The sequence below is a fragment of the Lemur catta genome, chromosome 9 (genome assembly GCF_020740605.2).
Source record: "Lemur catta isolate mLemCat1 chromosome 9, mLemCat1.pri, whole genome shotgun sequence".
Classification (NCBI taxonomy): Eukaryota; Metazoa; Chordata; class Mammalia; order Primates; family Lemuridae; genus Lemur; species Lemur catta.
The window spans coordinates 23,641,149-23,667,691 of NC_059136.1; the positions used below are offsets into that span (position 1 = coordinate 23,641,149).

The following is a 26,543-nucleotide window of genomic DNA, read 5'->3' on the forward strand; positions in this document are numbered from 1 at the left end:
CACCACACCCAGATAATTTTTTATTTGTCAATTATTTTTCAAAGACAGGAGTCTTGCTATGTTGCCCTGGCTGGTCTCAAACTCCTGGCCTCAAGCCATCCTCCCTCTTCAGCCTCCCAAGTAGCTGGGACTACAAGCTCGAGTCATCATGCCCAGTGTGGATTATATCTTAATAAAGCTGTTACTTTAAAAAATTTGGGAGCCCAGCAGCAACACCCAAGTTCACCATCAGCCCTGCAGTGCTCTACTGTCCTGAGTCACAGTGGGCCCTTGTCAGCAGCCTCGGACCTCCTCCCTGCAGGAGGTCCTTATGACCAGCCCTCCCAGCCCACTGTGAGGTTAAGGATGGGCCTGGTTCCAGCAGAGACAGGGCACAGTCAGGACTCTCTGGTGGTGCTGTCTCCTGGGTCTTTCAAGTGGTTTTGCAGACCAGGTGGGTCTAAGGTTTCACCGCAGGACATGCTGCTGGGCAGGGCTGGCTTCCCTTCCCAACCCCAGCAGGCAAGGAGCCCACTCTCACTTTCCACAGGACCCAGGGCCCTGGGGTGTGGCAGCCTCTCGATGCTGGGTGACGGGGCCAGCACTTAGGGAGGCTGTCTTGGTGCAGTCTCCATGGTGAGGACAGAGAAGCTGGGTTCATGGCATTCCTGCAAGGCCATAGGTGTTAGGGGTTGCTCTGCCCTGCCCTAGCAACCCCTAAGGGTCAAGGTCCCAGCTGGGTATAGCTGGGCAAGGAGGTCTCTGCTGATCTGCTGGCCCGGAACCTGCAGCCTAACCCTGAGCCTGGCTAGAAGAGCCCAGGGCAGGAGTGCAGTGGCAGCTTGGGGCCATGGCAGCCCTCCCTCTTTGACCACCATATCCTGCCCTGGGGCCTTTACCTCAAAGATGTTTTGGGGGCCGGGTGGGGTGGCTCACGCCTGTAATCCTAGCACTCTGGGAGGCTGAGGCGGGTGGATCACTCGAGGTCAGGAGTTCAAGACCAGCCTGAGCAAGAGTGAGACCCCATCTCTACTAAAAATAGAAATAAATTATCTGGACAACTAAAAATATATACAGAAAAAATTAGCCAGGCATGGTGGTGCATGCCTGTAGTCCCAGCTACTCGGGAGGCTGAGGCAGGAGGATTGCTTGAGCCTGGGAGTCTGAGGTTGCTGTGAGCTAGGCTGATGCCACAGCACTCTAGCCTGGGCAACAGAGTGAAATACTGTCTTAAAAAAAAAAAAAAAGTTCTGGGGCCACACAAGGACACCCCTCCACCTGGCTGGCCTGAGACTTACCCTGAAGGCTCTGTCACAGTCATTCGTTCATTCAGCAAGTGTGTATTAGCACCTGGTGATCTCCCAGATGTGGTTCCAGCAGTGAACAAGACAAAGTCTCTGCCCTGATAGGTCTGAGATGTCAGTACGCTGAAGGTGACTTTTGGTGGTGCATGCATTAGAATGTTGGAATTCAGATCCCAACAGACAGGAAATATTATCTTGTGTAAGCAGAAACCTAGAACTGCTGTGTGTCCCAGGCTGGGCACAGGCAGGCCCAAGAGCTTCGCTGGCAGAGGGCCTCTGGGTGGTGGGCACCCACTCAGCTCACGTAGAACACACTAGCTGGGTGTGAGCCAGGTGTCCTTGCTGTGGTAGCAGGAGGCTTCAACAGCCTGAGTAGGGCTGTGTGTTTGCACGTGTGTATATATGTGCATGATACGTGTGTGTGTTCATGTATATATTGTATACATCCACGTGTGTGCACCTGTGCTCCTGTTTGTACATGTAGGTGTATATGTTTGTGTTTGTGCATGCGTCTGGATTTGTACACGTTTGTGTTCATGTGTGCACACATATTGGTACATGTGTTCGTGGGGGGGTGTGTGTGCAGCTTGTACCAAGCCAGTGGTTGTCTGCTGCAGGAAGCTGAGCCCCTCTGAGCATCCTCCCTTCCTCTGGCTCAGCCAGCTTCCCTCCCTTCCTCTGCAGCAGAACTCATGGAAAGCCCTGCCCTGCCTCGCTGTGGCTGGCTCCTCATCACCCTCTCTCCAGTCGTGGGCCCCAGGCCATGGGCAGGAGGGGCAGTCTGGTGGCCATGGCAATTAAAGAGGGTGTGGTATATTGTGCCCGCCTGCCGGCAGGCTGTCACCTAACATGACCACAGCTGGGTGGGTGCTGGTGTGGCTGGGGAATCACTGGTGCAATTTCTTGTTCACATTTTTAGTTCTTTAGTAAATCCCAAAACAGGAAGTGCTAGGCTTGGTGGGTTCCTGACTCCAGTTGGAGGACAGGGGTCAGTGAAGAGTGCAGGAAGTGAAACAGCTGGGGAGGAAATGTGAGGGGACAGAGGGAGGGGTCTGCCTGCATCCCAGTCCCCCTGGCCTCCATTCATGGGCTGGGGGGCTGGGAAGTCTTAAGGACCAGGAACTCTGGGGTGGGGAGGACATTACATACTTCTCAAGGCCACCTGTGTCGTAGGGCTTCTCTTGCCAGTTTACAGAGGTGGGTGAGGCCACCCTGGGCAAGGCCCTGGCAGTACCTGGGGGTCCAGAGCCAGGGAAAACACTTTGTCCCTTCCTGCCATGATGGAGAGGGGTCAGCAGAGTTGATGGGGTAAAGGGGCGCTGGGCTCTAAGGAAGAGGAACCTCACTGGGCAGCTCCTATAGGGTGGGCATACGCAGTGACAGGCAGCCTCTGCCTGAGGGGTGCCCAGCCCCTGGGAGCGGGAGCAACAGAGCAGGTCATTAGGACCCAGAGACAAGTGCTGGGGTAGAGGCATGGGGAGGAGCCAGGTGCCCCAGAACCAGAAAGAGCCCCTCACCCCAGGACAGCAAAGGCAGGGTGCTGTGGGACTAGGAAGGGCCAGTGGGCAGAGGAACCCATGCTCTGTAGGATGGCCTGCATGGCCTCCACCGGACTTGACAGAGAATCCTCGGGGCCCCCCGAGTGCAGGCCGGAGCCACCCAGACCCTGACCCTGTCTGACCTGCTGGGTGGGATAGGAGAGGCCAGCACCACTGCCTTTACTTGTCCCCCTGCCCCTCCTTTCTTCTCCCTGCTCCTCCTGCCCCACTTCTTTGCTCCTGGGGTGCATACAGGGTGGAAACTCAGGTCCTTGGGGTGGCTGGGTCCACTCTGAGCTGGTTGCTGGCTATGGGGGCTGGGCAAGTGGGGTGTCAGGATCAGAGGCGCTCCAGGATTCAGGAGGAGGGTAGGAAAACGGTCCAGCTGTGCTGACAGGGGTCTCAAGGAAACGTCTCGGCCCATGGCTCACGGCCCCCTCCTGGGCTAGGCGGAGGTGGTTAGGGGTCCAAATTGCCCACAGGTAACCCACGGCCCATCTACAGGCGCCCCTTCCTGGCATACCTCTCCCATCCTGTCTCCTTTTGGGGTCCCTGCCTTGAAGCCTGCCATTTCCTGCCCTGGGCCAGGTGGGGAAATTGAGGGAGGGGGACACTGACCTTGCCCCACCCAAGTAGGGGGGCTTCTGGGTCTCTCTTCACTTTGCTGGAAGCTGTTACTGCCAGAATCCAGGCATTGCTTTGGGTGTAGGGTATATTTTCCACACAGGTGGGGACCCCCAAGATTTGCCCAGTACTTTCGGCAGGTGGAAGACTGGCACCACGAGAGTCACCTCATCCACCCTCATGGTCCTTGAGAGCCTGGTGAAATGCCTGGCCTAGGGACAGAAGACTAACAAAACATACTTTGTTCCAAAAGGACCTGGCTCAGTGGGTCTGAGGGGCTTTGCAGTGGGGGTTGGGTGGGTGAGATGCTGGGGTGGAAGGGGACCCACTTGGTCCCCTAGGGTGGTTTTCTCCCACAGTCACTTCCTGCTGCCTGCCTCCATGATAGAGGGCAAGGGGACATCCATGGGGTCCTGAACTTGGCCTGTCCACCACCTTTTCCCACCAGAGGGCCTGGGGAGTCAAGGTCATCTGACTGCACCCTGCATGCAGATCTCCCACCTGGCAAGGAAGGTTGCTGGAAGGGTTGTGGTTTCAGGCTGCACCCCTAGATGGGGATGGGAAATTCCCCAAGTTGGGTGCAGGCAAGTACTTTGCAGGGCAATAAGATAGGGGTCTGGTAACAGCTCACAAAGGATTCGACATTTTGGGCACATCCCAATAGAAGTGCATTCAGTATGGCTACCTTGCATTCTCTTCAGTTATACCCCACCCCCTTCAGAGAGGCGGGTGTCCAGGGCAGCCTTTTGAAGTGCTTTGAGGGCCAGGGAACACCTGGGGGGTTGCTTGGCAGGGGGTAGCTTGTAGCTCAGCAAGGAAGAAGGCTGTTTGGGCTACAGGATGGAGAAAAAAGCTGGAAGCTGGATGTGAAGGCACATGGGGGAGAACACGAGGTGCTAGGAGACGGGTCAGAGAAACTCCTGTGGGAAGGGAGGGAGCAGTCCACCACAAGGGACAGCAGGGATGGCTGGCCCTCACGGTTCATTGTTTGCTGAAAGTCTGTGATAGAAATCCCCCCCAGCTGGATAACCCCATGGGAAGGTGTACCAAGGGAAGAAAGAACCCAGAGAGAGATTGTGCCTGCTATATGAGGGAAGGGAAAGAAAGGAGAAAAGAAAAAGAAAAAAGCACAAATACATCAAAGAGGGATTGGGCTGCCAGCAAACCCAGATCACTGGGGAAGAGATGGCCATGAAATGGTTGGCCCAGAAGATGCAGCAAATTACCCTTCAGAAAGGCTACACCAGCATCCAAGGCAAGTAGTTTAAGCAAGATTCTACTCCCTTTGCTAGCACTGAAGGTAGATTGTTTTCATCTTTGCCCACTTGATAGGCAAAGATGTTTCAGGTGCAACACAAAGTTTCAATTGCAACCACCAAGATCAGTTTTAGCAAGTTAACTGAGTGCTCACATCCCATTTACAGTTTCACAACCCCAGAAGACAGATCCACAAACCCTGCCCCCTTTCAGCAAGTGGCTGAGCCTCTCCTACCACCCCAGTACTACAGAAGTAGAGAATTCACCTAATACAGAAAAGAATAGGCTTTACTGCTAAACCCAGGAATTCAGCAGTTTTTGCTGTATAACAAATCACCCCAGAACTTAGTGGCTTAAAGCAACATCCACTGATTTGCCCATAATCATGGGAGTTGGTAATTTAGGCTAGGCTCAGCTGAGATGGCATATACCTGCTCTGCTAGGGATCCTCTGGGTTCACTGACTTTATGGTCAGCTGCCAATCAATGGCCTCACACGTTTGGCAGATGACTGCTTGTCAGGAGGGTCAGTGGTATTAAACTGGGTGTCTTAGTCAGCCTGGGCTGCTATAACAAATCACCATAGAATGAGCAGCTTAGACAACAAATATTTCTCACAGTTCTAGAGGTTAAAAGTCCCAGATCAGGGTGTCAGCATGGTCGGGTTCTCAGTGAGGATCCACTTCCTGGTTTACAGATATCCGCCCTTTTGCTGTGTCCTCACATGGTGGAGAAAAAGAGAGCTAGCTCTCTGGCCTCTTCTCATAGGGCACTGGTCCCACTCATGAGGGCTCACCTTCATGACCTAATCATCTCTCAAAGACCCCACCCCCTAACACCATCACTTTGGAAGTCAGGATCTCAACATATGAATTTGGAGCAGGGAACAAACTGCAGCACCGGGAATGTACCATTCGTCCTCCAGCAGGCCAGCCCTGGCTCATACACAGGTGGTGGTCACAGAAGTCTCAAGGGAAACAAGACAGGTCTAGTCCAATGCATAAGTGCTTTTCAAGGCCCCTGGTGGGAAATTCCATCACACTTGTTCTTGGAGATCTCTCCTCCCCTCCCCTCCCCTTTGAGTTGGGCCAAGGCCTAAGAATCTTACAGTGTCCAGGCAGATGGTCACCCTCGAGTCACCTACAGGCCTGTCCCCTAGCCACTCCCTGGGGTGCTTCTGGCTGCCTTGTGGAGAATTCCTGGAAGGAGAGAGGCAGAAACTCCAGCTAAAGGTTCAGATGGGATTGGCAGTGGGGGAGGGAGATAGATAGGACTGGGTGGAACTTAGAATGGGGTCAGCACAGAAGCAGGAGGCAGAGATGGCTTCAGATAGAGTTCACTTCTCCACAAAGCCTTCTGGGACAGGAGGGATTCCTAGCTGGGACTCTGCCCCGAAATTTTCAGCCTGAGTCAGCCTGTTCTACTGCCTGGCCTTCCCAGCCTCCATTTGTCCTTCTGCTCTGGGAGCTGGCCCTCTCCAGCCTGGCATGCCCTTCACCACCAAAAGAGAAGCCCTTGCAGTGCCTGTCATTTATATTAAGTGGAATAACACTAGCCACCTGGGGTGGGGACCCCAGAGGGGGACAGAGGCAGGCTGGGAGCTGTGCCCTTCACTGCATGAGCAGATGCTTCTTCAGAGGCACAATGCATGTGAATCCTTTCACCATTGTTGCCATACATTTTACTCCTACATATGTTATAAACCCCAATACCATTTCTTAAAAAATTTTGAGACAGGGTCTTGCTCTGTTGCCTGGGCTAGAGTGCAGTGGTGTCATCATAGCTCATTGCAACCTCAAACTCCTGGGCTCAAGTGATCCTCTTGCCTCAGCCTCCCGAGCTGGCAGTACAGAAGTGAGCCACCATGCCCAGCTAGTATTTCTACTTTTTGTAGAGACAGGTTCTCACTCATGCTCAGGTTGGTCTTGAACTCCTGGCCTCAAGCAATCCTCCCGCTTCAGCCTCCCAAAGTGCTAGGATTACAGGCACGGGCCACCACACCTAGCCCCCAATACCTTTTTATTATTTTTGCTGCAGCTATTTAATTGTGCTTTAAAGAAAATAAGAATGATGAAGAAATTATACTTACTAATCTATTTTCCATTTCCTATGTTCTTTCTTCTTGTAGGTCTGAGTTTCCATATTTATTGTATCATCTTTGGCCTTTAAAATTGCCTTTAACACTCCTTATTGTGCATGTCTGTGGCAGACACATTCTGTTTCACTATATTAAAATGTATACAACATAAAAATTGTCATTTTAGCCATTTTAACGTGTACAATTCAGTGACATTAGAGTCACAATGTGCAACTCATCACTACTACCTATTTCCAAAACTTTTTCATCACTCCAGACAGAAACTCTGTACCCATTAAGAAATAATTACCCATTCCTTTGCCCCCTACCCCCAATAAACTCTAATCTACCTTCTGTCTCTAAGAATTTGCCTACTCTAGATATAAGTGTAATCATACCATATTTGTCCTTTTCTGACTGGCTTATCTTACTTGGCATAATGTTTTCCAGGTTCATCCATGAAAACATGTATCAGTGCTTCATTACTTTTTAAGGCTGAATAATATTACATTGTATGTATATACCACTATTTTTTTTTTTTTGAGACAGAGTCTTGCTCTGTCACATGGACTAAAGTGCCATGGCATCAGCCTAGCTCACAGCAACCTCAAACTCCTGGGCTCAAGTGATCCTCCTGCCTCAGCCTCCTGAGTAGCTGGTACTACAGGCCACGTCCCGCTAATTTTTTCTATTTTTAGTAGAGGAAGGTTGTAGCTTTTGCTCAGACTGGTCTTGAACTCCTGAGCTCAAGCAACCCTCCCGCCTCAGCCTCCCAGAGTGCTCTGATTTACAGGTGTGAGCTACCACGCCCGGCCACCACATTTTGTTTATCCACTCATCTACTGATGGGCACTCGGGTTGTTTCCACCTTTTGGCTGCTGTGAATGTGGCAATGACCATAGTTGTATATATTTCAGTCCTTGATTTCCATTCTTATGGATCATATAGTAAATTTACTTTTAACTTTCCGAGGAACCTCCATACTATTTTCTGTACTGCAGCACCATCTACATTCCCACCAACGGCGCACAAGGATTGACACAAGTTTCCACTGACAAACCACAGTCTGTCATGTTTCCACAAACTCAACCTGTCTATCCAGGGAACCTTGTTCTCCGAGTGTTTTCTTCTCCTCTGGCCACAGAAAGAGCGTTAAGAGAGACTCCTGGATCAAGAGTAACTATTAACCGGCCCTTCTCCCACAGGTCTGCCCCGTGGAGCCCCCAGCGCGTAATTCCAGGCAGAGAGTGTGGAGGAACGGCAGTACGGGCTGCGAGGCGCACAGATGCCGGCCCCGCGCCCAGTAGCCCCGGCGCACACAAGCCCCCGAAACCGCCCAGCCCTCCTCAGAGGGACCAGACCACTTCCCGGCACTCACCAGTGACGTCACACTCCTCGCTCTGAGCGTGCGCGGCCCCGCCTTCCCGCAGGCGTTGCCGCGGTGACGGCGCGTTATTGGTATGTCCGGCTGCCGAGACGGCTGGCCGCCGCGGGCAGTCTCGGTTCTCCCCAGCGGCTCCGCGGTTTCGGCTCCGCCCCGCCCCGCCCGCGGGGAGACGGTCGCGCAGCTATGACGTCGCGGGGGCCTGGCCGGGCGTCGTGGACTCTGGAGATGGAGGAAAAGGAGCAATTACGGCGGCAGATCCGCCTCCTACAGGGTGGGTCGGGCTGGAGGCCCGGGCGCGCGTCCCCTTGTTTCCCCCTCACCTCGCGACGGGCACCGCCCCCGTTCCCGAAGGGCGTCGCTCTCCGCCGGCGTCCTCCTGACAGTCGGCTCGGGTTGGGACCCCAAGAGGCTTGCAGGCCGGCCTGGTTTCTGTCCCCTGCCCGGGCTTCGTCAGGGAAAGGCTGCTGGCCCTTCTAGGGCTGCGGCGGTAGAGGCGGGGCCGTCGCTTAGTAACCGGCGGGTGGCGGGCCCCCTCCCTGCCACGGGCGGTCGCGTCATCCGGCGCCCACCCTAGCTCCCGGCGCCCGGCGGCGGGGCGCAGGACTGGCCCCCTGCTCCTGCGCCCCAAAGCCGGCTCCGGCGCGCGCGGTTCTTCCCCGACGCCCAGTTTTGATGTTCTTTTTCTCTCTAGGTCACACTTCCTTGGCATTCCAGGTCCAGACTCCCCAGGCCTCAGCTTCCACACTTTAAAATTTTTTAAAGCCAAGTTGGTCTTTCTAAACGTAAAAAAAAAAATCCACTTTCCTTTTATTCTCACGAGAAGACTTAAGGATTTGGAAGGCGTGTATGGAAGAGAGGGTGGGCTGCCTTCCACTTTGGGCCACTTCTTGGGCTTCCATCACACCTGCCCTAAGGTGTCCCCAGGTCTGGACATGGCTTTCTGTGCGTTGGGGGGTAGGACATGTGGTGGGGGAGTGTTGATAACTGAGAGGCTGGCTACTGATTTGCTGATTAAGTCCTAGAACATCCCTGGTTGTTCTAGCTCATGCTTGTGTTCCTGCCTTCCTGCACCAGGACAGCTATCTAAGGGCCTATTTGGAAAGTCCTTGTGGTTGTGTCTGCCCCCTACATAAGGACTCCAGCCCATCAGTTCTCTCCCCTTCTGTAGGTAGAATGGCCTGTCATCTAGCAGGTCAATGGCCCATGTTCCTAGTATTTTTTTCCCCCTCATGTCCAGCACTGAGTGGCTAGGTGTGTCACTTCTGTTACACTCAGTGGAGATTATTAGGTGCAGTCCTAATAATCTCCCTGTGAGCAAGCCAGAGGGCCTCTGTGGCTTACTTGTCCCCTCTGGTCGAAGCATTACAGCATGGAGTATTGCTGGTTTCTTCATATTGAGTGATGCTTCCCCTCAAAGGGTAGTGGACCCAGTAGAATGGCAAATAGAGCCTGTTCTGCCACAGGGGTACCTTTTCTGGATGAGCGGGCAGAAGTATTGAAGTAGAACTGAGGGGGATGGGCTCATGGAAGCTACAGGCCCAGGGGACTTGGGCTGAACTGTCAGTGTCCCAGGTAATGCCGGCTGTCCCTCCTGAAACTGGCAGGGGCTCAGGAGTGCGATGGGGCCTGGGAGCATCTTTCCAGCTGATGCCTATCCAGGGTAGTCATGATTGTTGGTGATTTTACTCACACCCTCTGGTTAACTGAGCCTGTGATTCTGTCTTCTCAGGTCTCATTGATGACTACAAAAACCTCCATGGCAATGCCCCTGCCCCGGGCACCTCAGCTGCTTCCCGGTGGCAGCCGCCCCCTTACCACAGTGGCAGGACCTTCAGTGTCCGCTACCCCCGTTCAAGCCGGAGGGGCTTCTCTTCACACCAGGGGCCTGCATGGCGCAAGAAATACTCTCTGGTGAATCGGCCCCTGGGGTCCTCAGACCCACCCGGCGACCATGCTGTGCAACTCCCTATTGGGGCTGGGAGCAGCCAGAGTCCAGACACCCAGCAGTATGTTCTCGAGAGACAGGTCCAGCTCAGTCCAGATCAGAACATGGTCATCAAAATTAAACCACCACCCAAGTCTGGTTCTGCCAGTGCTTCAGGGGCCCAGCGGGGTTCTTTGGAAGAATATGAGGACAACCCCTGGAATGGCCAAAGACCGCAGGAAGGTGAGGGTGACCCCCCTGTCAGGCAGCTACAGCCCTCGAGGCCAGGAAGAGCCAGGGGTAACTGCAGTGCAGAGGACCCCCTTCTGGTCTGCCAGAAGGAGCCCGGCAAGCCCAGGGTGGTGAAGTCTGTGGGCATTGTGGGTGACAGTTCCCTGGAGCCCCGCCGGACAGTCAGTGAGAGTGCGATTGCTGTCAAGAAGTGCTTCCTGTCCTCTGTCCTACCCCTGCGCTCCAGCATGGCCTTGGGTCGGAAGGTGGGCCCTCATTCTGCAGCCAGCTGTGCCGCACAGCTCCTTGGGGAGGGGAGAGTGAATGCCAGCCACCCAGATGAGCCAGCTCCCTCTGGCTCAGTGGTAAGCCCAGCCAGACCTGCCTCAGGACCCAGGCAGGCCCGGGAGTCCTCACTGCTTGTGTCATGTAGAACCAACAAGTTCCGGAAAAACAACTACAAATGGGTGGCTGCCTCAGCAAAGAGCCCTCGGGGGGGTCGGAGGGCCCTCAGCCCCAGAGCAGCTGCAGAGAATGTGTGCGGAGACCCCTTTGGCACAGCAGACAAGATGGAGAAGCCACAGCTTAGAGCTGACCCAGAGGCCAAGCCCAGGAAGCCAGCCACGTCCTCCAAGCTGGGGCCAGCCCCCAGCAAGTACAAGTGGAAGGCCTCCAGTCCCTCCGCCTCCTCCTCTTCCTCATTCCGTTGGCAGTCAGAGGCTGGTAGCAAGGACCATACCTCCCAGCTCTCCCCAGTCCCCTCTAGGTCCCCGCCAGGGGACAGACCAGCAGTGGGATCTAGCAGCTTGAAACCTCTCTTTGGCGAGAGCTCACTCTCAGCTTACAAAGTGAGGAGCCGCACCAAGATCATCCGGAGGCGGGGAAGTACCAGGTAGGAGTCTCCACCTGCTGCCACCACAGCATCCTGTCTGGGCAGGTCAGGTCAGGGCTGGGGACAGTAAGGTCCCCTGAGCTGTGGAATTTTGAGCAGTTGTGCATCTTTGAGCCTGTGCTCCCTTCTTGGTCTGCAGAATGGGTGGGCAGGCCCATAGCTGGGGAGGTGGTGAGGAGGCGATGAAGTCTCCTGGTGGGTTTATTTGGTACCACTGGTGTGTCAGCCTGAGCTTGGAGCTTTGTGTGTGATTGTGTTTCCTATTTCCAGCAAGGAATGAAGCAGGGAGTACTGCTGCCCTGTAAGGCTGTGTGAGGCTTGGCTCGGGGTGGTTCAATGCCAGGGGGAGGCAGGAGTCCTGGCCCTTGTGATGCCAGCAGGCCCACCCTTTCTCCTGCTGGTGAGAGACCAGAAGCCCTCTGGCTTCTGTTCTAGCTGCATAGGGCTCACATATGGATGGCTTTATGCCAGGCCAGGTGCCAGGGGAGCAGCCCCCACAGACCTGTGTAGGGTGCATGTGTCTGCTGGAGGGTGAGGCAGCTTGAGAGCTACAGGCCCTGTGTCTGGGCTGGGAGGTGGACTGGGGCCCTGGGCACGGCTTGGGGGTGTATGGTCTTTCTTGCTCTGCCCTAGGCTCAGGGCTTTGGGCTCCAGGAGGCCTTGCCTTTGGTGGGTGCCCCAACTGGGCCCAGGCTGGGGGTTGCTCCAGTTGGGCTGCAGCAGGCAGGCCCAGGTGGGGGCTGGTGGGCTGCAGCTTCCTAGGCTCTCCTGACTTTGGGCTCTGGACACCATTGTAGAGTGCTGAGGCTGCAGGTGGTCTTTGCCCCCAGAGGGAGCAGATTGGTATTACGTCCCAGCTGCCCCCTTGGTGGCCAGGTGACCAGGCCAAGTCACTACCTTGAATGCACATCACTTTCCTAGCCACCCTCCCCCCCAAATTACGATGAGACGCTAAGATGCTGTCATAGCCCAGAGTGCTTGGCCTAGGGTTAGGGACTTCATCAGGGCAGCAGGTAACTGGGCATGGCAGCTGGGCAAAGGGCTTGCCTTTGTCATCAGACACGGTGGCACGTGCCATTGTAGAAAGCACCTCCTTGCAAATCCCCCTCAGGAAGTTCTTCCTGAGGTCTGGCCTTGGTCTTTGGCTCTGGGTAAACTCATTCCCTTTGGTTCTGGTCACCCAGACAGATGCTGTCTTGAATTATATGGGCTTCCCCCTGCATGCCTAGCTGTTTCTGGGTGGCAGCTTTGCTCTAAACCGTGCTGGTGGCTTCCTCTGTTCCAGAAAGTGGGGAGGGGAACCTGGACAAGCTGCCCCTCTTACAGAGAGGGCTGGGAAAGGCCATGTAGGGCTGGTGGCAGCCCTTCCCTGGGGACATTGTCCTTCTGTCACTGCCTCCCCTGGTCCCACGTGGGTCCTCATCTGGCCTGGGGAGCTAGGGGGTGGGCACATTGGGCAGGGATCAGGCGCCAAGGCCCCTCCTCTGCTCTCCCTGGGGAGCGACAGCCTGCCTTAGTGCCATCCCCTTAGTGGGATTGTGGGTCTGGAAGGGAGGGAGCAGAGCAACAGTTAGTTGGCTGCGTCTGATGGGGAAGGCAGGGCCTCGGAAGGAGCTTGGCCTGCCCCTGGGGCTGTTCCCATGCTGCAAGCTGGGATCTGGGTAAGGAAGGGTGGATAGGCAGAACTGCCTGGGGAGCCTGTTGAGAGCAGCCTGCATTTTGTCTCCACAGCCTTGTTGGGGACAAGAAGAGCAGCCCCTCACCTGCCACCACTGCCAAGAGCCACCTTAGCCTCCGGCGGAAACAGGCCCTCCGGGGGAAGAGCAGCCCCGTTCCGAAGAAGACCCCCACCAAGGGCCTCGTGCAGGTCACCAGGCACCAGCTATGCCGCCTGCCACCAAGCCGGGCCCACCTCCCTCCCAAGGAAGGTATGTCCAGGAGGAGGGGCTGGGCACAAGCTGTGGGTCGCACCCGCTTTGGAGCCCCACGTGCCCCTCCAGCACCTTGTGCTGTCAGAGGGCCTTGGCCCCAGAGGGCTCTGATTGGCAGACAGTGGATGGTGGGCTGGTGGGCAGAGTAGAGGGTCCCGGCTGATGTGCCCTGCAGTCTGGGCAGTGGACATGCTGCTGGGCAGGCGAGTAATGACCTTTTCTGCACATCCCTTGGTGTGGACCCAGCTGCATCCCTCTTGAGGGAGGAGAGGGTGGTGGCCACTCAGACCCGAGGGGAGGAAGAGGCCCTGGCTGGTGCTGGCCTGGGAGGGTTTGGCATCATTCACTTTCTGAGTCACATGTGGTTTATGAGCAGCTGAAAAGACCTGTCTGGTATATAGCCACAGCACCCTGAATGTGCCCAATCTCGTATGGAAAGAACTGGTCTGAGCCCCTGAGAGCCCCTTGTGGTGGCCTGGGTGGGCCCCAGGTTGCAGGTTGTGGGGTATGGCCCCTTTGAGGACCACCCTGCCCCTGCTGTGAGGTGATGGCACCAGCACACACTGGGGGAGCTGCCTGCAGGCTGGAGTGTTGTTGGGGATCTTTGGTGAGGGGTCTGGAGCCCTTGTGGATGGTGCTCACCTGAGACACCATCAGGTGTTGGTGTGGGGAGCTGGGATTTATCTGGGTGCACCTGGTCCTGTGGCTCTCCTTTGAGCATTTGAGGCACACAAGGGCGGGTGGATTCCCCAGCTCATATGTGAGACAGCTGGAAAAGACGGGGTGTTTGGGGACAAGCTTGGCCCTGGGCAGTGGTGCTCATGACCAGGGTGCTGTGTGGCACTCAGTGTCCCCAGCAGAGGGCACTGTCCCTAGCTGGTCTAGGAAGGCTTTGAGGAGGCTCTAGGAAGAGTGGTGCTGAGCAGAGCGGAGAGCTGGTGTGGGGGCTGCCATGGGAGGGCCGGGCTCGGGGTCCCAGGTGGAGCCTGAAGGAGACCATGCAGCTGGGATTTGGGGCATGGGAGACATGAGGCAGTGCGGCTGTGGGTACTGGCTAGCAGGCTGTCCTGAGTTGGTTGACATTTGCTGCATACCAGGGCAACTGTGGACTTCATCCTGGGTGATTGGGTACAAGCAGAGCCTGATGCGGTCCTTGGTGGCTGCAGCGAGGTAGCTGGGTGGGGTTTGGGCTGCAGGACTGACTGGGAGTGGAGAGAGGGGGGTAGGGGGTTGGACAGTGGGCAGGTGCTCCGTGTCCAGTTAGGGAGGAGGGATTGAGGGGGCCTCCAGCTTTGATCCCCCAGGAGGTGGAGGGCCTGCAGATTTCACAATCAGGCTGGGTGAGAGGAAGAGCTGCATGGGGACCTTGCCAGGAGTTACTGTCTGCAGGGGCAGCCCTGTCTACTTGTGCTGTGACTGGCCTGTTCCTTCTTGAGACCTCGAGCAGAGGTGGGTGTGCAGGCCGGGACAGCAGAGGCTGCCTCTTGCAGATGTGAGCTGCTGCAGCACCGCCACCCCGCCCCCGGCCCCGCCGGGAGTAGCCAGGCAGAGTTTTGTGGGATTCAGAGGTCATCAGTTCCGTCTGCTGAGCAGTGGGTGGCCCAGGGGCTGCCTCAGTGTGCTGAGCACCTTTGTGCCAGGCAGCGTGCTAGCCCCAGGGACACAGCAGTGAGAGGATGAGGATGCTGGAGACTCCAGCTGGAGGTCCACTGGGCCACCTGAGTACTTGTAAACAGGCAGCAGGATCTTCCAGGTGGTGTGAGCGTTCTTGGGAATAGGAAGCAGGGTAGCACAGGCAAGCTGCAGGGAGGGTGCTTGGTATTGGCCAGGCAGTTGGGAGGGCTTCTCTGAGGAGGTGACCCAAGTCAGGAGAGGAGCAAAGAGTACTTAGCTCTGCAGGCTCAGGGTGGAGGTGAGAATGAGCTTGATGTATTCCAGGAGCAGAAGGAAGTCCATGGGGCTGGTGCACCACCCAGGAGTGCAGGGTGGAGGGGAGGAAGCCAGTGGGGAGGGGACTAGATCATGAGGAAGGGTCTTGGTCACAGTAAGGAAAAGGGGCTTGGTTCTGGTTATGTTGGGAAGCCAGGGGGTGCCAGAGGAGGGACCTGGGATTTGCATCACTGTACTCAGGGACATGCGGTGGTAGTGTCAGGGGCCCCAGGGGTGTCCAGCAGGCTTGGAGCAGGCAATTAGTCGGGAGGCTGTGGATGCCAGGCCAAGGAGGAGTCCTCCTCCTTTCATTGGAGGAAGGGCAGGGAGCCGACAGAAGATATATGCTGAGCAGTGAGCTGCTGAGCTTGCATCCTGGTATGGCAGGTAGCTCCAGAAACAGCCACGGCAACACCCCAGGCAGGCAGAGATGGCTGTGGTTGGCAGACTGCAGCAGGCGATGGGCTTGGCCAGGGCGTGTGCTGCGGGGATGGGGTGAGGACAGACATCCTGGGCTGGGCCTGATGGACCCTGGCTGGCCCCAGGAAGTCGGCGTGTGGCTCCCCCAGGCTCTTTCTTGCAAGGCCTGCCATCTCCCTCCCTGCCTGCCCAAGAACTGAGGCCTGTCAGTCCTGAGCCCCGCCAGGGCTTAGGCCTGTCAGTCCTGAGCCCCGCCAGGGCTTCCTTGGTTCCTGGGCAGGAAAGACCTCTCTGGGTGGCCTCCAAAACACCTTTTTGCATTTAATGGTATAGATGCTTTGGTGAGTGAATGAGCCCTTCTGGCACTTTCCTTGGCCCTTCCTGGGTGGCCGAGGGCTCCAGTGGCTGGGGGTGTTGCCATCTTGTCAAGATGGTGCATTCTGGCCTCCAGGAAGGTATGGTTGCTGGACAATAGGGCCTCCCATGGGTGGGGTCAGGGCTGAGGCCGCCCCTTCATTAGGGGCAAAGTCTTCTCTTTCCCCATTTCTCTCCCAGCAAACGATTAGCCCAGCTCCTGCTCTCCTCTTTGAGGAGGTGGCAGTGTCCCAGTGTCCAGGGAGGGACTTGAGCACCTATGGGCATCTCTGCCAGGGAGGAGAGAGGCTTCCGGAAATGCCTGTGGCTGTGGCCAGCAGAGGGCATGCCTGCACCTCCTATCCCTTCAGTGTGCCTTTTTTTTGGTAATTGATCGCCTAATTTCCTCTTTATGTGAAAGAAAGCAGATATCAAGTAATTTGCAGCAATAACCTGCTAATGCTGGGCCAGTATCGAAACTCCCCTGTTCATTTCAAGTGGCAGATAAAACGCTAATACATAATTATCCTTGCAAATTGGATTGTTTTAAATAACCAAAAGGCTATGGCCAGGAGAAAGCGATCCCATCTCCCTTGAGTTACTATTGCAGCGTAATTGCTGCGTTCAATCAATTTCCTTGGCATTAGAAATTCCATCACAATCAACATTAAGCTTTATTCATTGTGATGGCTAAGAGCCGGGCCATTTCTCCTCTTTTTCTTAACTGGCAAAATTAATCAGGGAAAAGATTTTAAACATTTACCCGTGCGAAAGAGGTCAGCCCTGCCACTATATTGCTCAGCAGATAAGGGGGCTAATAAAAAGAAAATTGAATTACTAATGATCACCAGGAACAGAGTATATAAAACCTGGCAATCGCCAGTTCAAGAAAAGGGAGAATCAATTTTCTTGGGACAAGGTGTGCTCATTTTTTATTTTGGCGCATATTATCAGCAATTTAATTTGAGAGCGCATAAACAGGAGGAAACAGTTAGGGAATAATGAGCCCAGAGGTGTAAAGTGCCGCAGGATATATGCTGTACACAATTTATTTGGCACAACAGATAATCGCTTTAATTGAATTCAAAACTGCATTGTTCAGCAGGCTAGTGGCCGTTGAGGACTGAGAGTGTTAGGGAGGTTCCTACCTGACTCCTTCGTGTCTCCCTCCCCTCCTTGCCACTCCTTCCCTCTCCATAGTTCTCTGGGCCTGCAGGTGGTTGGGCCTGGAGTCAGACTTTGGCTAGGGATGGGGCAGGGGGCTCCTGGAGTCTTCCCCTCTGCTGTCAGTGTGCCCCTTGCCTCCCATCTCTTCCCTCCCTTTTCTCCTGGGGATGGGTCTGTTGGTAGCTGTGGGATTGAGATAAGAGATTGAGAAAGGGCCCTGAGAGCCTGGGGGAGCTGCAGGTGCTGGGAGCTGCAGGAGAGACCTGATCTGATCTGTCTCCAGTGGGCCAATGCTAGAAAAGGCACTTAGGCAAAAAAGAGGAAGACCTTTTGGGGATCTCAAAAATGGTGTCCACTTTGCCACCCATGTAATCATCTCGGTCAGTGATCACACTGTGGCTGACAGCCACCCGTGGTGGGACCCTTACTCTGGTGTGGGGGGAGGTGGGGACCTGGAGGTTCAGGGCCACCTCCTCTGGCCACAGCGTGGGTCCATTGCTGTGGCTCAGCTGCCCTGAGGTGACCGCTTGAGGCTGCTAAGCCTGGCTGGCCGTGTGCAGAGGTGGTGCTGGGGTGCTATCCAGCCTGTAGGTTCCCAGGCCAGGTCGGGAGGGAGGGCCCTCTCTCCCACCTGCCACCCTGTGGCCCCTACCGGGGAGCTTCTTGCTGGCAATAAGTCATGGGATTTCTACCAGCCACTTGGATACATTTGCTGCTGTGTGCCAAGGAAGGCAGGGTGGGCTGAGATATCCTCACCTCCCAGAAGTCTGCTGGGGTAGGAGGGACCCCCTGCTTTCCCCATCCAGGATGGCGGACACTGGGGAGGTGATAGTCCACCCTCTTTCCCTCCACTACCTGCTCTGAGCCCCGGGCCCTGCCCAGGAAGTGGCAGCCTTCCTGGATGAGTTGCCAGCGTGGGGCCTAGGCAGGGCTGGGGTGTTCCCCCAGACACACCTGTGGTGGATAGGAAGGGCCTGGCTTCCACAGTGGTCTCACGTGTGGACAGCTGGTGGCTGTGACCTGCAGGCTGCCCAGACTTTTAAGTGAGCAGGGCTACCCTGCCCTGGGTGAGTCTGTGGGGACTGACATGCCCATTCTTCAAGTCTAACTTTTTCTGAGGACACGTTCAGGGAATCGCCCATGTGAGCTCTGTCAGCCTCCTGAGCCCTTGCTGTGCTGCCCAGTTCTTGGACCCCTCACAGCCCACTAGGTAGCTGTCTCATCCTCCCCCAGCCCTAGCGTGGGACCCATGCGGACTGGGGGCCCCTCAGGCACACCCAGTATGCCTCTGGGCACTGGGTTCTGCTTCTAGCCCCAGCCAACCTGAAGGTAGCCTCCCCAGAGTCCTGGCTGGCCCCTCCAGGCCCTGGCGGGGGTCTGCCCCCGACTGCAGGGCGTGGGAGCGGTGCTTAGGCCTCTCTGTCCTTCTGGGTCTCTCAGGCTTGAGGAAGGCATGGCTCCTCACGGCCTTGGGGGAGGGCAGTTTACCAGCACCAGAGGCCTTCCCAGATTCCAGACCCCTCACTGTGGCCATGGCTTTGAACACTCATGTGGCTTTCAGTGAGCAGGCACTAGCTGGGGAATGTGCTGGCCCTTCCTAGAGCCTTTAAAGCAGCCTCATTGCTCCTCGTTCTCTAAAGTTGTGTGGGTTCCTGGTGCACGGGGAGCCCTGCTGCCCCTGCCAAGGTCGGCGTTCTCACAGACTGCTCCCTCTCTGGTGTGCCTGCCTGCCATTGCAGGTACTGTTCCTCTACCGGATCACTCTTCCCTCATATGTCTACAGCATGCCCACTTAGTCACGGCATCTGCTGGGTGCCCCGTGGCCTTGTCAGCCTATCTCCTCTGAGATGCCCCTGCTGCTGGGCTATCCCCTCCTCCTGCCTCATTTTCCATATCATGTGAATTGCTTGTTGTCGTCCATGCTGCCCATTAGGAAAGTGCTGCAGGCGAGTGCTCTGTCCTGCACACAGCATCCCCTCAATCCTACGGACACATGAGCTGCTCGAGGCTCTGCAGCTCCTGATGTGGGGCGAGACGCCCACCCAGAAGACAGGATTGAGGAAGAAGGAAGGGCCTCAGTCCATCACAGGGGCCCCCCATAAGGGCAGGAGATGGACAGGTTAGCTGCCCTCACAGGGACTGGGAATGCTGGAGTGTCATCACCTTCACCTGGCAGGCCTGGCAGGAGAGAAGCAGCAGGGTGCTCGTTGAGGATGCTGCTCCTGCCCCTGTGAGGTGTGGAGGTAGGTAGGGGCCAGCAGCAGTATGTTTAGGAGACTGTATGGGCAAAGGGAGCAGAGCGCCATCACCAGCCTCACGCCCTGACCTCCACAGAGAGTGGACCACTTGTGCTCAACGAGGGCATTTGGGACAGTGAGGAGCAGAGGGGTCACCAGCAGTGAGTGGCCACCGGGTAGTTGTCTATATGGCTTTAGCCTCTTGTGCTGGGCTGCCAGGACGGTCTTCTGAGCTGGGCAGTTGCCTTGGGAAGCTGGCTGTTGATTGGAATGTGGAGCATCGTTGGTGCCCAGTCTTGCTGCACAGAGCCTCAGGAGCAGAGGCCTGATGGTGACGGTGTCTGTCACTGCCTGGCCCAGGCACGTGTGCTGGCCCAACAGCCTCTCAGCAGTACCAGCCGCTTTCCTGTCCTGAGTTGGCTAGGCATGGGCCCTGGCCTTGTGGTTGAGCTGGAGAGCTGCAGTATGGAACCCAGGGCACCTCTCCCCAGCCCCCATGCAAGGATGCATGGCTGTTCCCACCCAGCCCCAGCTGAGGTGCAGATGTGGCGGGAAGAAGAGCACCTGGGGCCCCCAAGATGCCAGCTCAGGGTGGGTGGTCAGGAAGGGAGGGCTTGTTGCATTTCAGCAGGGGAGGGCGCTAGGGCCAGAGGGGCTGGGTGACTCTCTCATGGCCCTAGTGCTACTGACAGGCTGAGTGCCCTGTCTCTTGCCTCTGGTGCTGGGAAGCAGCCCAGCATCTGGTGCTCACATCCTGGACATTTGCTGAGACACCAGGGAGCATCATGGTTATGAGCTCAGGCTCAGTGCTGGCGTTGCCTCTCCTGGAGATTTGGGCCCCGTGTGTTCTTGGTGTGGCATTTATTTCCCTATGTGTAAACGGGGCTAAGGGTTGTTTCTCCTTGGAGGGTGCTGTTCGGATTGAGGGAGTGGAGCTGTAGGTGCTTAGGCCTGGCTTGGTATTCCTACCGTTTTCCGCTGGCAGCCAGCATTGCCCATCTGGGAGGCCTTACCCATCGCCTCTGGGGTCTGCGATCCATCATTGCTCACTGGTGTGCAGCTGGGCCATTCGATTTTCCTATGGCAAACCCCACAAAAGGGTGTGAGCAGTTAAATCTGGAGTCCTGCTTTCATAAGGGAAAAAGAAAGTGCTGAATTAGTCTCTGGGAAAGGCAGCCACAGCGATCCTTGAATCTTGCATAAATTATCAGGCGCGCTGGAGGCCTCCAATTTTACGTTTGTCATGCTAATTAATTATTCCACAAGAATTGGCATGGGAGTGCATGTGGGCCACAGTGGTGCTCTCGAGGTGACACGGGCTGCAAAGCTGAAGACCTGGGCTTGCCCAGCCCAACTCCCGGCCCGGGAAGAGTGGCATTCTCAGGATGGCTGGAACTCGTGTCCTTGTAGTGGACTGTGGGTCCTCAGGCTGGGCACAGCTGGGATGCTTCTTTGTTGAATAGGCCAAGGCAGTCCTCTTGTCACTGTCTTCCCAGCTGCCCAGCACAGACCAGAGCCGGCCGTGAGCACCTCTGTCCTGGACACTGGGCTCACAGTGGGGCAGCCAGAAGGAGGGCAGGAGGCAAAGCACGATTGCTGAGCAACTGCTGCCCCAGACACCACACTCGTTGAGTTCACTCCACCAAGGAGGAGACTGAGGCTTGGGAGAATATGTGCCTGTCCAGACCCAGCCTGCTGGGAGCCACAGGACTGGGCTTCTGGAGCCCTGCTCCTTCCCTTCCTTCCCTTGACTTGCCATCCCCCATAGGGCAGCAGTCGGCACCGCAGGATGGGACTCTGTGCTATCTTGGTGTGGATTTGAACTGTGGTGGCCTATGGGGCTCTTTGGGCCGCGCACACCTCCAGTGGGTGTGCCAACCTGCTGGGCTCTGCGCCAGCTGCAGGCAGATGCCACTGAAGTGGGCCAGTCTCTGCCAGAGGGCAGAATTGGGGTTGTGTGATAGGAAGACTCCAGACGGCGGGAGTCAGGCCAGGAGAGGGAAGGGGTGAGCAGAGGCACCACCTGTCCCCAGCCTGCCCACTCCTCTCATCCTTGGTAAGCATCTGGTGCAGCTGATGGCCCTGGCTGCTGCGTCTGCGTCCTGAATGACCGTCCCAGCAGGCCATCTGGTAGTGTCCCGGGTTGGCAGAGGCACAGGGGCCAGGACACAGAGTCCCTGCATGCCAGCTTCAGTGTGGGACCCCCTGACACTGGGCAGGCCCTGGCGCTGGGCAGCCCTACAGGAGACTCACACTGCTGGCCCATCCCTCAGCTGTGCTCAGGGGCCTGGGCGTCTTCAGTTAGTGACTGGTTGCCTCTGTATGATGGAGCAGGTGACAGCCCTCTGCTGAGAGACCTTGGGGCATGTGCCTGGCTGTGCGAGGGCTGGAGGCCTGAAGAGGAGGCTGCCTCCTCTCTGCCACCACCCCATGGGTCCCTGTGCTGCTCTTTCAGGCCCTGGCCCTTTTTTGCAGAGGTCTTGCTCCCTCTGCTGCCAGCTGCTTCCTGTGGCACTTGGGGCTGGACAGATTCACCCCATAGACCTGGCATACCAAGCTGGGGGATCCAGCTGACCCCTGCATACCTCCTGGTCTGGACATTTCACATGACTAGGAGTGCGGACAGAATGCTGGGTGCCAGGCAGCCCGGGGTTGCTGATAAGTGACTTTGTCCTCTCCTCAGAGCCACTCAGGGATGTGAGCCCTACAAAGCAACACTGGGAGCTGCCTGGCCTGGGAGGGTGTTCTCGTGACAGTCCTAAGCATTCCAGGTGAATTCTTTTCCTCTGAAGACAGCTGGGCACAGGAGAAAGAGCAGCTGGCTGGTGGGGACGTGGTGTTCCAAGGCAGGGCAGGCTTCTTCCTGCACCCTTGCCAGGGGCTGCTTCTTCTGGGGAGCTGCTGTGCAGCAGCAGTGCCTGGCCTAGTCCCGTTGAGTCCAGGACACTAATGGAAGGGGTGTTGGGGTCCCCTCAGAATCCCCCTGTAGGCTCCAGGGCTCAGCGTGGCAGACAGGGATGTAGGGGCCAGGAGGTGCCTTCAGATGGCTCTGGAGAAGGCAGTAGCTAAGGTGGGGAGACCTGTCCCTCTGCTCTGGTGGGCTCAGCCCTCCTGAGGAGCTGCTCAGAGAAGTCTCTCAGGTTGGATCTGGGGTGCTCCGGCCCTGTGGGGAAGAGCAGGGTAAGGCCGTTTGGCTGTGGAGCCCAGTCTGCCATTGCTCCCTGAGGGGCATGCACAGAGAGGAGCCCCCTCCCCTCTACATGCTCAGGGCCTGCCCCTGTGCTCAGCTAGTGGGTCCAGGGCTCAGTGAGGATGGGGTGTGCAACTGCACTTGGGACAGGCACTGCTTGAAAAGGAACTTGGGAAACATGTTCTTTGGAGTTCTCTTTTTTAGCCTGAGTGTCCTGACTCCTTTCATTTTCAAAGGGAAAACGTGCCTGGGTAGGGTTGGTTATCTGGTTCTGGCTCAGGCCACTTCCCCAGCCCTGTTCCACACAGCTGTGTTGTCCCCTTGGCTTGTGCAGCACAGAGGAAGGGTCTGAGTGTCAGAGCTAGGGTGGGTGGTACCTAGAGGAAGGGGCTGCAGAGCCACACTGCCTTTCCGTGCCAGGTCCTTCTGGGCTTCACTGGGAATGGGGATTGGTTGGGGTGACAGTACCCAAAGGGGCAGCTGGCCGGTGCAGCAGATGAGAGGGGCTCCTGTTCAGGGTCCCAGCTGCCCAGACAGGCCAGTCAGCCTGAGCACCCAAGAAAGGGCTGGGCAGGACCAGAGGGTTGATATTTGATCATCAGACTCTCTTTTTTCTAAAATATGCAATTTAAAGTTATAAATTTCTCTCCAAGTATAGCTTTAGCTGTATTGTGTAAGTTAATTATTTTTGTTTTCCCCCAAAATATTTTATAATTTTCATTGCAGTTTTTTTTCTTTGACTCCTGGGTTATTTAGAAGGGTATTGGCTTAATTTCCAAACATAGGATTTTTAAGTTATTTTTAATTATTTATTTCTAGCTTAATTCCACTGTTGAGGCACTTTATGATTTCAGTACTTTGAAGTTTGCTTAGATCAGCTTATGATCAGTTGGTAAATCTTTGGTGTGCGTTTGAAAAGAATATGATTTCCAGTTGTTGGGTGTAGGGTGCTATAGAGGAAATTATATTCACCATGTTGTTTAAATCTTCTGTATACTTACTGATTTTTGGTGGGGAGGAAGTCTATTTTTTCCACAGTTACTTATAGAGAAGTGTGTTAAAATCTTCCATTGTGCTTGTGAATTTGTTCATTTCTCTAGTTTTTAATTTGGCAAAAAGTATTTCAAGATCACTTTACCGGGTGCAAACCAATTTACAATTGTTATATTATATCTCCCTGGTGGACTTTGCCTTTAATTAAAAAAATCTTAAATTGTCTTTATTTATTTTTTTAGAGACAGGGTCTCTCTCACTCTAGTCACTCAGGCTGGAGAGCAGTGGCACAATCATTGCTCACTGCCACCTTGGACTCCTGGACTCAAGTGATCCTCTTGCCTCTGCCTCCCAAGTAGCTTGGGCTACAGGTGTGTGCCACCACATCTGGCTGATCTTTAAAAATTTTTGTAGTGATGAAATCTTGCTATGTTGCTCAGACTGGTCTTAAACTCCTGGCCTCAAGCAATCTTCCCGCCTTGGCCTCCCAAAGTGCTAGTATTGCAGACATGAGCCCCTGTGCCGGGCCTTATTTTTGCTTTAATTTCTAAAGAGTGTTTTTGCTGAGTAAAGAATTTTAGGATGGCAGTTATTTTCTTTCTGCTCTTTGAAGGTGTCATTCCATTGCCTTCTGATGTCAGCAGTTGCTACTGAGAAATCAGTTGTCATTCTTTGGAAGATAATAAGTCTGTCTTCCCCCTCTGGTTGCTATTAAGATTTTTCTGTTTTGGGGTTTTTTTTTTTTTTAGCAATTTTGCTATGATGCATTTAGGTGTGCTTTTTAATTTATCATGCCTAGGATTTGTATAATAATATTTCCTGAATCTGTGTCTTGATGGTTTTTATCAATTTTGGAAAATTCTCAGCCAGTATATCTTTAAATATTGCTTCTGCAGCATTCTCATCTCTCCTGCTGGGATCTTGGCTACATGTTTATCAAACCTTTTCACCATATCTTGTATGTTTTACATATTCTTTTCTCTACTTTCTACAATTCTTTTCTCTCCATGCTTAAATCTGGATATTTTCTTCTAACTTATTTTCTGGTTCATTCTCTGTTCAGCTTTGTATAATCTTATAACCTATTTTCTAGTTTATTTGTTTTTATATTCAGCTTTGTATAATTTGCTACTAAACTCATCCTTGAGATTATAATTTTAGTTATTGTTTTTAAATTCTAAAATTTCCATTTGTCTTTTTAAATAGTTTCTAGATCTCTGCCAAAATTTACGATGTTTTAAACCCTTGAACACAGTAATCATTTCTTAAAAGTCTATGTCTGGGCCAGGCACGGTGGCTCACACCTGTAATCCTAGCACTCTGGGAGGCCGAGGTGGGTGGATCGCTCGAGGTCAGGAGTTCGAGACCAGCCTGAGCAAGAGCGAGACCCCGTCTCTACTAAAAAAAAATAGAAAGAAATTATCTGGCCAACTAAAAAAAAAAATATATATATATAAAAAAAAAAAAAACTAGCCGGGCATGGTGGCGCATGCCTGTAGTCCCAGCTACTCAGGAGGCTGAGGCAGTAGGATCGCATAAGCCCAGGAGTTTGAGGTTGTTGTGAGCTAGGCTGATGCCACGGCACTCTAGCCCCGGCAACAGAGCGAGACTCTGTCTCAAAAAAAAAAAAAAAAAAGTCTGTGTCTGCAAAAAAACCATATTAATCTTTTTTTTAAGTCTACTCAATTACCTGGATCCTTGTCTATTCGTTTTCTGGGCTTTTTCTCTTAGTTTTGGGTCAAATCTGATTTGCTCATCTATCTGGTTATTATGTATTAAGTGGTAGATATTGTATATGAAGAGTTTGGAGATACTTTGCAACTAGATGATGTCATCTTCTTCCAGACAGGAGAGACAGGGCCTGTAGTGTTGAAAACAGTGTAGAGAGCGTGTGTCCAGAGTGGCAATGCCCAGCAGGCTGCCCGGGGAGCTGGCCTGAGCGCAACCTCTTGGGCCCGTGGATGGTGTCCTGCCCAGAGAATGGCTGGGTGGGCTTAGCTGGCTTGTGGCCCTATGGGCCCTGGGTGGCTTGTGGGGAACTCAGGGAGCTGGTTCTTGTAGGTCCTAAGGGGCCATACTGGGCACAAGACTCCCTCAGCAGCCTCTGGCTCTGCCTCTAGGGCTCTCTATGCTGTACAGGCTGGCCTGGCAGGGTGAGGTCTGTGCCAGAGTGGGGTGGTGGGAGCTTGGCCAAAAGCCCTGTGTCTCATGGCCCACTTTCCCACCCAAGGGATGGGTGTGCTGGAATACCCTTCTCATGCTGTCCGTGATTGGTGGGAGAGGAAGGGCTTTCTGAGCCCTGGTGACCTGTGTATGGACAGGCAGCTCACTGACCTGTGGCCTCTGACAAATTTCTAGGGCATAGTGGTGAGAGGGCTGCTTGGTGGTTGGGGTCCTTTGGGGCAGCTTCTGGACAGTGACTGTCCTCCTGCAGATTTCTCCCTGCTCCAGCCTCAGGCCCTAGGAGAGGCCTTGGGCTGCCATGCCCAGTCAGGATGCAAAGCCTGCCTTAGCCAAGCTGAGCAAGTCTGCTGTGGGGCATGGGGCAGTGGAGGCTGGGCTGCAGAGGTGGCAGCGGCTGCTGGCCACTTCTGAGTGAGGAACCTCTGGCATGTGCACCCAGCCCAGGGAGGCGGGTTGTTGAGTGGGGTTGAGTGACAGCTGGGGTGGCAGTGCTTGTTGGCAGGCCCCTCAGGGAATCTCAGGGAGAGCCTGGATTTTGGGATGGCCACAGGGCAGTGGTGCTCAGGGCTATGTGAGGGAGTGAGATGTGGTTTCCAGTTCTAACCCAGGCCCTTGACAAGAGCTGACTGTCTTGGGGATGCCCCTCCTGGCCTGGGACCTCGGGGCCTGCCCGGTTGCAAAGAGGGCTGTGTGGGTGCTGAGTGAGCTGGGAAAGGGTGGGGAGGATTGGCCTTATCCCTGTTCTCCCCCAGGGGTCTGTGAGGACAGGCCAGGGTGGGTCTCAGGCCTGTTAAGTAGCTCACTTCTGGCTCTTGCAGCCCAGGGTGGGCTAGTGCTGCTGTCAGTCCAGCAACCAAGAGAAGAGCTGGGCCCCCCACCTGCGTGTGCCCGAGGCCCTACTGTGCTTGCTGCCTTGGGCACCTGCT

General features: G+C 55.0%; 1 protein-coding gene across 1 annotated transcript in view; it reads left to right on the forward strand.

Moving 5' to 3' along the window:
- Positions 1–8,291: 8,291 nt before the first annotated feature.
- Positions 8,292–26,543, forward strand: part of ZC3H3 (zinc finger CCCH-type containing 3) — an 82,376-nt gene continuing 64,124 nt past the window's right edge. Inside the window, exons 1-3 of the mRNA XM_045561335.1 lie at positions 8,292–8,436; positions 9,895–11,212; positions 12,944–13,140. Coding sequence (XP_045417291.1) covers positions 8,349–8,436; positions 9,895–11,212; positions 12,944–13,140 — 1,603 coding nt within the window. The 5' untranslated portion in view covers positions 8,292–8,348. The remainder of the gene's footprint in view (positions 8,437–9,894; positions 11,213–12,943; positions 13,141–26,543) is intronic.